Consider the following 12,094-nt stretch of genomic DNA (forward strand, 5'->3'; position numbering starts at 1 on the left):
GTGAAAACTCTCTCTCTCTATTCTAACTTACCACACATTCACATCACTGCCTCGACATGAATGTGTCCTGTCAGAGCCGTTTCCTGTCCGTTAACTGTTAACAGTCTCGAGCCACAGCTTAACCAATGAGCTACAAGGAGGACTGACAGTCACGAGCGGTGCAGCAGCCTCTGCAGCAGCAGCCTCCCCCGGGTCCTAGTGCCCGCCCGGTAAGACGGTTAAGATGCGATGGAACGGTTGACGGAGAGAAAATAAATCACAGAGAAAATATATTGACTGATATATTGAATTGTTTAGGGAAGCTTTAGCTTTGGTTTTAATACATTCTGAAAATACTTGAAAACCAAAAGAGAAAAGAATAGTAGCCCTCCTCAGGAACAACAAAACCCTCACAGACCAACTTCTTCTTCTATGATATAATGGAGGTCCTCAAACCGACGTTAAAGGTGCATGGTGCCACCTCCTGTTCTGGAGTGTGTTCAATCACGGTTTACACCACTCTAAATCCTCCTACCTAACTCAGTACTTCTGAGAAAATAAAAGAGTCCTACTAACTTCTAATAGACCCTCCCCCATCCCCCAAATCCCTTCCAAACTCTCCCAACCCTGTCCAACCCCATTGACACTTCAATCTTTCCCTCTCGTCAACATCCTGACAACAATATCACAACACATGCAAGTCTTGATACTACCTCAACTAACCGATGACCCCGTGCATTGACTCTGTACCGGTTCCCACCTGTATATAGTCTGTTTTAGTCTCACTATTGTTATGTTACTGCTCCTCTTTAATTACTTGTTACTTTGTAAGGTAAAATCACCTGTTGTATTCAGCATTTCACTGTAAGGTAAAAACACCTGTTGTATTCAGCATTTCACTGTAAGGTAAAAACACCTGTTGTATTCATGTGACTAATACAATTTGATTTGATTTAGTAGGTCACTCCTATTAGATTTACCAGATGATAAACTATCCAATCCAGACAGAGAATCTGAGCATCCTATAATTCTAACAGGTTGTACGTCCTCCAACCACTGGAGGGCAACTATTATCACCAACAGTTCAACTGAGTGTTCTGACAGTTCATCTGTTAGTCTTCTACATATCTGCACATCAAATCCAGGAAGTTAAAGGCCTGCTCCTGGGCTCCACTATCTGGGTTCTACATATCTGCACATCAAATCCAGGAAGGTAAAGACTCCTGGGCTCCACTATCTGGGTCCTACATATCTGCACATCAAATTCAGGAAGGTGAACGCCTGCTCCTGGGCTACACTATCTGGGTTCTACATATCTGCACATCAAATCCAGGAAGGTAAACGCCTGCTCCTGGGCTCCACTATCTGGGTCCTTGGATCCATCTGTGAAAAGCTGGAAAAAAGCTTAACTTCTACCAATGTAATTGTCAACCAGTTTCCCTTCATCACTGACTTCTGACCAATGTTTCCTTTTCTCTACCAAGGTCAGATCAACAACAGGATCTGGGAGTAACCATGGAGGAACATCCCCTATCACCACAGGAGGACCAACCTCCAACTCCCTCAAACCACTCTCATCAGCAAGCTTTCCAACTGTCCAACCAAAACAACTGCCTTGTCTACTAGTATATTCCCATCAGTCATCTAGAACAGTAGCAGTGGGAGGCTCAACCTCACAGCCTTTCAACCCAATAATCTGATGACAATTTATTACACCGTTGATCCAAAGGCATCTCACCTGCCTCCACTAGTAAGACACATACAGATGTTGATTTAAATGCACCAATACATATCCTTAAAGCTAAATACTGGATTCTGTCCAGCTTCTGAAGTCTTTGCTGCTGTTCCATAAACACCTGTAATCAATTGTTGTCCTGATCAGAGCTCTATAAATATCCATCAACGATTGTCTGTCAGCATCCCATTCATAACAAGAGACCCACACAACCAACTACCATGAAAGATTGTCTGTCAGCATCCCATTCATAACCAGATACCCACACAACCAACTACCATGAAAGATTGTCTGTCAGCATCCCATTCATAACCAGATACCCACACAACCAACTACCATGAAAGATTGTCTGTCAGCATCCCATTCATAACCAGATACCCACACAACCAACTACCATGAAAGATTGTCTGTCAGCATCCCATTCATAACCAGATACCCACACAACCAACTACCATGAAAGATTGTCTGTCAGCATCCCATTCATAACCAGATACCCACACAACCAACTACCATGAAAGATTGTCTGTCAGCATCCCATTCATAACCAGAGACCCACACAACCAACTAGTTTAACGGTGGTTGGCATCCAATATGTTGTATTACCGCCCCCAACTGGACAATAATATAAATCTATTACCTCCCCCAACTGGACAATAATATAAATCTATTACCTCCCCCAACTGGACAATAATATAAATCTATTACCTCCCCCAACTGGACAATAATATAAATCTATTACCTCCCCCAACTGGACAATAATATAAATCTATTACCTCCCCCAACTGGACAATAATATAAATCTATTACCTCCCCCAACTGGACAATAATATAAATCTATTACCTCCCCCAACTGGACAATAATATAAATCTATTACCTCCCCCAACTGGACAATAATATAAATCTATTACCTCCCCCAACTGGACAATAATATAAATCTATTACCGCCCCCAACTGGACAATAATATAAATCTATTACCTCCCCCAACTGGACAATAATATAAATCTATTACCTCCCCCAACTGGACAATAATATAAATCTATTACCTCCCCCAACTGGACAATAATATAAATCTATTACCTCCCCCAACTGGACAATAATATAAATCTATTACCTCCCCCAACTGGACAATAATATAAATCTATTACCTCCCCCAACTGGACAATAATATAAATCTATTACCTCCCCCAACTGGACAATAATATAAATCTATTACCTCCCCCAACTGGACAATAATATAAATCTATTACCTCCCCCAACTGGACAATAATATAAATCTATTACCTCCCTCAACTGGACAATAATATAAATCTATTACCTCCCCCAACTGGACAATAATATAAATCTATTACCTCCCCCAACTGGACAATAATATAAATCTATTACCTCCCTCAACTGGACAATAATATAAATCTATTACCTCCCCCAACTGGACAATAATATAAATCTATTACCGCCCCCAACTGGACAATAATATAAATCTATTACCTCCCCCAACTGGACAATAATATAAATCTATTACCGCCCCCAACTGGACAATAATATAAATCTATTTTACTTTGTGATACAAAATTGGAAAAGAGGAAATTATGATAATACTAAGTAACACCATGCCAACTAACCCTACACTCATTAAAAACCCACTACCCCATTCCACTACTTTGACCCTATCTGCTCCATCACCATGCCAACTAACCCTACACTCATTAAAAACCCACTACTACCCCATTCCACTACTTTGACCCTATCTGCTCCATCACCATGCCAACTAACCCTACACTCATTAAAAACCCACTACCCCATTCCACTACTTTGACCCTATCTGCTCCATCACCATGACAACTAACCCTACACTCATTAAAAACCCACTACCCCATTCCACTACTTTGACCCTATCTGCTCCATCACCATGCCAACTAACCCTACACTCATTAAAAACCCACTACCCCATTCCACTACTTTGACCCTATCTGCTCCATCACCATGACAACTAACCCTACACTCATTAAAAACCCACTACCCCGTTCCACTACTTTGACCCTATCTGCTCCTGCACCATGACAACGACCTGGGAGGACGGGACACCACCACTCAACACACCCTGGAACTCTTCCGAAGTCAAATCTCATATGACCAAACACTTCTCTGCAGCTGCCACCACAACATCTATTGTCTGTGATTGACGTTCCATTTCTGCGGTACAGTTGATAACCATTGTAATGAACGCTACGAAGCCAACCTTACTGAAGCATATCACTCGTTGGCCCATCCCTCTGTGCTGCACAGATCTACCACTCACAGGGATCCTCTCAGGATCCCTCACCCTTGACCCATCCTCCTCTACTTTCTTCACTGCCTCAGCATACGACACCTTCTGCACTACTCTGACTCTATCCACCTCAACCTGCTTCTTTCTCACCGGACACTTCTGATCCTCAGCAACATGGACACCCCTACAGTTTACACACACAACTTTATCCAACAAAACTACACAAGCCTCTATTGCACGACCTCCTGCACACTTCCCACACCATCTCCCTCCTACAAACTGTTGCAACATGACCATAAACGTTGCACCTGAAACATCTCAGTGGATTCAACACAAAGACTCTAACAGGATAACTGATATATCCTAACAAGACTTTGTCAGGTAAAGACCAAAAACTCAAAAGGACTGACTGTGACTCCTCTGTTTCACCACGCTCACCACCTGGTCTGCTTCACACCAAACGGCATCACAAACACCAGGAATCTTCCAGTTCAATTGCTCTACCTCCACACTAACGCTACCCCAGAAATCACTAATTTCAATGGTGCCTTGTTCCTAAGAGAAAACAAGAAACAGATATTTTGACCCAAGTTGCGCCCACTCCCTCTGGTCAGAAGAAACACAAACAAATATTACAAGTCCACTACAGGTTACCTTCACTGATTCAACTGCAGCCAACTCCTTTCCCACCCTGAAACCACAAATAAACTCTGTTTTCCACTTGAGTTATTACATTTTAAATGTCTCTATTCCTTTAAAACTTTTGTTAGTGTAATGTTTACTGTTCATTTCTGATAGTTTATTTCACTTTTGTTTATTGTCTATTTCACTTGCTTTGGCAATGTAAACATATATTTCCATGCCAATAAAGCCCTATGAATTTAATTCAATTGAGAGAGAGACAGTTCCATTTTAATGTATAGGGGACATAAGTCAGTCATGGTTACTCATGGTTATGTGATGAGGTCGCCCTTCCTGCTACTTCTGAATCAGTGTCGGTCCAATAGGGAATGTCCTCTTGGTGTAAGATGTTAAGTTGTTGGTTTCTCCTACAGTAGACCTGCGTTCATATCCTGTCAGTTACATTAAGCAGTCTATTCTCTGAAATTGGTCCAGACTGCCTGTTCCCAACAGTGGGGTTAGTGGGATTGGATAGGGGCCCCCCTCTCTCTCTCTCTCTCTCTGACTGGAGGAGAGAAGTGAAATGGTGTGTCTCCTCTGGTCAACAATACTCACCTTGAAAGACTCCACAGCCTGTTGGAGCTCCTTCAGCTCCTTCTCTCTCTCCTGGAATCTCTGCTGGACCTTCTGCTGACTCATCCCCAGCTGCCTCTGTGGAGAATCACTCTTCAATGAGCTATCAAGCTTTATTAGTCCAGTAGATCAATAGTATAGTAATGTGACACAGGGCCGATAGAATATAGGGATACAAATATTGAGGAAGTGTCTGTGTGAAAATATATTATTATGTAGTCATGTGAATAATTGTAGATTTAACAGAACACAAATCAGGGAGCTGTTTGGGTGTTGGATAGCTAATGATAATGATGTTTGATAACTAATGATAATGATGTTTGATAACTAATGATAATGATGTTTGGTAACTAATAATAATGATGTTTGATAACTAATGATAATGATGTTTGATAACTAATGATAATGATGTTTGGTAACTAATGATAATGATGTTTGATAACTAATGATAATGATGTTTGATAACTAATGATACTGATGTTTGGTAACTAATGATAATGATGTTTGATAACTAATGATAATGATGTTTGATAACTAATGATAATGATGTTTGGTAACTAATGATAATGATGTTTGATAACTAATGATAATGATGTTTGGTAACTAATATTATTTAGTTTATTTTTACTTTATTTCACCTTTATTTAACCAGGTAGGCTTGTTGAGAACAAGTTCTCATTTGCACCTGCGACCTGGCCAAGATAAAGCAAGCAGTACAACACATTCAACAACAACGAGTTACACATGGAATAAACAAAACATACAGTCAATAATACAGTAGAAATATAAGTCTATATACAATGTGAGCAAATGAGGTGAGATAAGGGAGGTAAAGGCAAAAAAAGGCTATGGTGGCGAAGTAAATACAATGTAGCAAGTAAAACACTGGAATGGTAGATTTGCAGTGGAAGAATGTGCAAAGTAGAAATAAAAATAATGGGGTGCAAAGGAGCAAAATAAATAAATAAATACAGTAGGGAAAGAGGGAGTTGTTTGGCTAAATTATAGATGGGCTATGTACAGGTGCAGTAATCTGTGAGCTGCTCTGACAGCTGGTGCTTAAAGCTAGTGAGGGAGATAAGTATTTCCAGCTTCAGATATTTTTGCAGTTCGTTCCAGTCATTGGCAGCAGAAAACTGGAAGGAAAGACGACCAAAGGAGGAATTGGCTTTGGGGATGACCAGTGAGATATACCTGCTGGAGCGCGTGCTACGAGTGTTTGCTGCTATGGTGACCAGTGAGCTGAGATAAGGTAGGGCTTTACCTAGCAGAGACTTGTAGATAACCTGTAGCCAGTGGGTTTGGCAACGAGAATGAAGCAAGGGCCTGCCAACGAGAGTGTACAGGTCGCAATGGTGGGTAGTACTGTATATGGGGCTTTGGTGACAAAACGGATGGCACTGTGATAGACTGCATCCAATTTGTTGAGTAGAGTGTTGGAGGTTATTTTATTGATGACATCACCGAAGTAGAGGATCGGTAGGATGGTCAGTTTTACGAGGGTATGTTTGGCAGCATGAGTGAAGGATGCTTTGTTGCTATATAGGAAGCCGATTCTAGATTTAATTTTGGATTGGAGATGCTTAATGTTAGTCTGGAAGGAGAGTTTACAGTCTAGCCAGACACCTAGGTATTTGTAGTTGTCCACGTATTCTAAGTCAGAACCGCCCAGAGTAGTGATGCTGGACAGGCGAGCAGCTGCGGGCAGTGATCGATTGAATAGCATGCATTTAGTTTTACTTGTGTTTAAGAGCAGTTGGAGGCCACGGAAGGAGAGTTGTATGGCATTGAAGCTTGTCTTGAGGTTAGTTTACACAGTTTCCAAAGAGGGGCCAGAAGTATACAGAAATGTGTCGTCTGCGTAGAGGTGGATCAGAGACTCACCAGCAGCAAGAGTGACATCATTGATGTATACAGAGAAGAGAGTCGGCCCGGGGATTGAACCCTGTGGCACCCCATTGAGACTGTCAGAGGTCCAGACAACATGCCCTCCGATTTGACACACTGAACTCTATCATAGAAGTAGTTGGTAAACCAGGCGAGGAACTAATTTGAGAAACCAAGGCTGTCGAGTCTGCCAATAAGAAGGTTGTGATTGACAGAGTCGAAAGCCTTGGCCAGATCAATGAATACGGCTGCAAAGTAATGTTTCTTATCGATGGCGGTTAAGATATCGTTTAGGACCTTGAGCGTGGTTGAGGTGAACCCATGACCAGCTCAGAAACCAGATTTCATAGCGGAGAAGGTACGGTGGGATTCGAAATTGTCGGTAATCTGTTTGTTAACTTGGCTTTCAAACACCTTAGAAAGACAGGGTAGGATAGATATACGTCTGTAGCAGTTTGGGTCTAGAGTGTCACCCCCATTGAAGAGGGTGATGACCGCGGCAGCTTTCCAATCTTTGGGAATCTCAGACGATACAAAAGAGAGGTTGAACAGGCTAGTAATAGGGGTTGCAACAATTTTGGCAGATCATTTTAGAAAGAGAGGGTCCAGATTGTCTAGCCCGGCTGATTTGTAGGGGTCCAGATTTTGCAACTCTTTCAGAACATCAGCTATCTGGATTTGGGTGAAGGAGAAATGTTGGGGGCTTTGGCGGGTTGCTGTGGAGGGTGCCGGGTAGTTGACCGGGGTAGCGGTAGAAGGGTGGAAAGCATGGCCAGCCGTAGAAAAATGCTTATTGCAATTGTCAATTATGGTGGATTTATCGGTGGTGACAGTGTTTCCCATCCTCAGAGCAGTGGACAGCTGGGAGGAGGTGCTCTTATTCTCCATGGACTTTACAGTGCCCCAGAACTTTTTTGAGTTAGTACCACAGGATGCACATTTCTGTTTGAAAAAGCTAGCCTTAGCTTTCCTAACTGCCTTTGTATATTTGTTCCTAACTTCCCTGAAATGATGATAATGGTGTTTGATAATGAATAATAATGATGTTTGATAATGAATAACAATAAATAATAATGGTGTTTGATTTGTAGGATTCTATCAAGAAATATACTTATTAATGTTAACATACTAGAATGTATTGATGAATTTACATGTATAAGGAATGTATATGTTGGGTCAACGAAGGGTGGATAGGAACTTGGTGTATGGAAAGTTACTGAGAGAGACAAGGGGAAGTGCTGAAATATTATGTTCAAACATGTAATGTTGAATATCAATGTTCCTAAAGAGGGAGACAAAGGGCAACTAGTTTCAGTCTCTGATAAGGCAGGCCAGCTGCAGAACTAGGGAGGAGCCAGGAATTCAACAGTCTAGTTAGTCTCTGATAAGGCAGGCCAGCTGCAGAACTAGGGAGGAGCCAGGAATTCAACAGTCTAGTTAGTCTCTGATAAGGCAGGCCAGCTGCAGAACTAGGGAGGAGCCAGGAATTCAACAGTCTAGTTAGTCTCTGATAAGGCAGGCCAGCTGCAGAACTAGGGAGGAGCCAGGAATTCAACAGACTAGTTAGTCTCTGATAAGGCAGGCCAGCTGCAGAACTAGGGAGGAGCCAGGAATTCAACAGTCTAGTTAGTCTCTGATAAGGCAGGCCAGCTGCAGAACTAGGGAGGAGCCAGGAATTCAACAGTCTAGTTAGTCTCTGATAAGGCAGGCCAGCTGCAGAACTAGGGAGGAGCCAGGAATTCAACAGTCTAGTTAGTCTCTGATAAGGCAGGCCAGCTGCAGAACTAGGGAGGAGCCAGGAATTCAACAGTCTAGTTAGTCTCTGATAAGGCAGGCCAGCTGCAGAACTAGGGAGGAGCCAGGAATTCAACAGTCTAGTTAGTCTCTGATAAGGCAGGCCAGCTGCAGAACTAGGGAGGAGCCAGGAATTCAACAGACTAGTTAGTCTCTGATAAGGCAGGCCAGCTGCAGAACTAGGGAGGAGCCAGGAATTCAACAGTCTAGTTAGTCTCTGATAAGGCAGGCCAGCTGCAGAACTAGGGAGGAGCCAGGAATTCAACAGTCTAGTTAGTCTCTGATAAGGCAGGCCAGCTGCAGAACTAGGGAGGAGCCAGGAATTCAACAGTCTAGTTAGTCTCTGATAAGGCAGGCCAGCTGCAGAACTAGGGAGGAGCCAGGAATTCAATAGTCTAGTCAGTCTCTAATAAGGCAGGCCAGCTGCAGAACTAGGGAGGAGCCAGGAATTCGACAGTCTAGTTAGTCTCTGATAAGGCAGGCCAGCTGCAGAACTAGGGAGGAGCCAGGAATTCAACAGTCTAGTTAGTCTCTGATAAGGCAGGCCAGCTGCAGAACTAGGGAGGAGCCAGGAATTTGACAGTCTAGTTAGTCTCTGATAAGGCAGGCCAGCTGCAGAACTAGGGAGGAGCCAGGAATTCGACAGTCTAGTTAGTCTCTGATAAGGCAAGCCAGCTGCAGAACTAGGGAGGAGCCAAGAATTCAACAGTCTAGTTAGTCTCTGATAAGGCAGGCCAGCTGCAGAACTAGGGAGGAGCCAGGAATTCAACAGACTATTTAGTCTCTGATAAGGCAGCTGCAGAACTAGGGAGGAGCCAGGAATTCAACGGTCTGGTTAGTCTCTGATAAGGCAGGCCAGCTGCAGAACTAAGGAGGAGCCAGGAATTCAACAGTCTAGTTTTAGTCTCTGATAAGGCATGCCAGCTGAAGAACTAGGGAGGAGCCAGGAATTCATCTTGAGGTCAACACGATGAAGTGTGAAGAAACCTCTGGGAGTGGGGTCAGAGGGGTCCACCACAACAACCCTCCTACTACAGTCCTATCTCACACACATACACTTCCACACCCACCAAGATTCTAGCATCAGGCAGGGCCATGACAACAACAGTGAGAGGAACCAATTCAGTTCCTGCCTAGTAACAGAGATGTATTGGCTGTCTAGATGTGTAAGGAGTTGGTCCTGCCTAGTAACAGAGATGTATTGGCTGTCTAGATGTGTAAGGAGTTGGTCCTGCCTAGTAACAGAGATGTATTGGATGTCTAGATGTGTAAGGAGTTGGTCCTGCCTAGTAACAGAGATGTATTGGCTGTCTAGATGTGTATGTAGTTGGTCCTGCCTAGTAACAGAGATGTATAGGCTGTCTAGATGTGTAAGGAGTTGGTCCTGCCTAGTAACAGAGATGTATTGGCTGTCTAGATGTGTAAGGAGTTGGTCCTGCCTAGTAACAGAGATGTATTGGCTGTCTAGATGTGTATGTAGTTGGTCCTGCCTAGTAACAGAGATGTATAGGCTGTCTAGATGTGTAAGGAGTTGGTCCCGCCTAGTATGAGGTTATAAACATATGTTCTTGTATAATCACACATTGTCTTTGCAGCTGTATGACCCAGTGGGTGAATAAACTTGGTTTGAGTTTTTACTCTGATCAGAACCTAACAGACTTTAGAAAATGGTGATATATTTGGAGAATCTGGGTTAACATATCTATATACTCAAGGTTTGTGTTCATATTTGTGGATCCATTTCATTATAATGATCTCATATTCAAACAGATTTAGTTCCTACTATATCTTTAATTCTTTGTTTATCAGACAGTCACCAAAAAGTTGTTCTGGTCTTACCTGTTTCTCAGTCCTCTCTGCTGCAGCTGACACTGTATCATGGCCTTTATGTTCATCCATTGTACACAGATAACAGATACACTGCTGATCAGTACGACAGTAAACCTCCAGCAGTTTGCCATGATGAGAGCAGATCTTCTCCTGTAGTTGTGCGGTGGCTTTGACCAGCTTGTGCATCTTGAAAGCAGGAGATTCATAGTGAGATTGGAGGTGAGTCTCACAGTAACAGGCCAGACACACCAGACAGGACATGAGGGCTTTCTGCTTTCTGGTCCCAGTGCAGACATCACACGCCACATCTCCAGGTCCAGCATAGCACAGAGCAGGAGGGGGAGCAGGCTTCTTCAGTGTCTCTACCATTTCAGCCAACATGTTATTTTTCCTCAGATTAGGCCTTGGAGTGAAGGTCTCTCTGCACTGAGGACAGCTATAGACCCGTTTCAGAACATCCTGATCCCAGCAGCCCTCAATACAGATTCTACAGTAATTGTGTCCACATGGGATGGTGACTGGTTCCTTCAGTAGATCCAGACAGACAGAACAACAGAACTGGTCCTGGTCCAGTTGAACTCCCTGTTGAGCCATTTGGACGGTTGTTCACTCTCACACAAACAGACGATACAGAGACTCAGATCAGTTTTGTTTCCACAGAAGTTAGTTTTGGGGAGGTGTGGACTTTCTGGTTCTGCCAGATAGGTGAGTGTAGAGGTAGGGAGTGAAGGAGGGGTTAGAGGGAGGGAGAGATAAAGAAATGCATGCAACGTCGAGAAGGAGACAAAGATTTTAGTTCCTGGGTTAAATTATAGTTCCTGATTACATTTTATTTAATCCATTTTACAAAAAGACTAATGTAACCAAAGGTGTCCAAAGGTGTCTGAATAACTTCTGAATGCCCTGTAATGTCATCTACAGTGCCTTGCGAAAGTATTCACCCCCCTTGGCATTTTTCCTATTTTGTTGCCTTACAACCTGGAAGGTGAACCTCCGTCCCAGTCTCAAATCTCTAGAAGACTGAAACAGGTTCCCCTCAAGAATTTCCCTGTATTTAGCACCATCCATCATTCCTTCAATTCTGACCAGTTTCCAGTCCCTCCTAATAAAAAACATCCCCACAGCATGATACTGCCACCACCATGCTTCACTGTGGGGTTGGTGTTCTCAGGGTAATTAGAGGTGTTGGGTTTGTGCCAGACATAGCGTTTTCCTTGATGGCCAGATTGATCATGATGACCAGAGTACATTCTTCCATATGTTTGGGGAGTCTCCCACATGCCTTTTGGCAAACACCAAACGTGTTTGCTAATTTTATTTTTAAGCAATGACATTTTTCTGGACACT

The 12,094-nt window shown here is 43.1% G+C and overlaps 1 protein-coding gene across 1 annotated transcript in view; it reads right to left on the reverse strand.

Moving 5' to 3' along the window:
- The window catches only part of LOC139406324 (tripartite motif-containing protein 16-like), a 21,036-nt gene extending 9,593 nt beyond the window's left edge, over positions 1–11,443 (reverse strand). The window contains exons 1-2 of the mRNA XM_071148819.1: positions 10,757–11,443; positions 5,219–5,314 (exon numbers count right to left, since the gene is read on the reverse strand). Coding sequence (XP_071004920.1) covers positions 5,219–5,314; positions 10,757–11,341 — 681 coding nt within the window. The 5' untranslated portion in view covers positions 11,342–11,443. The remainder of the gene's footprint in view (positions 1–5,218; positions 5,315–10,756) is intronic.
- Between the last annotated feature and the right edge of the window lie 651 nt (positions 11,444–12,094).

Source organism: Oncorhynchus clarkii, chromosome 4 (genome assembly GCF_045791955.1).
Source record: "Oncorhynchus clarkii lewisi isolate Uvic-CL-2024 chromosome 4, UVic_Ocla_1.0, whole genome shotgun sequence".
NCBI classification, from domain to species: Eukaryota; Metazoa; Chordata; class Actinopteri; order Salmoniformes; family Salmonidae; genus Oncorhynchus; species Oncorhynchus clarkii.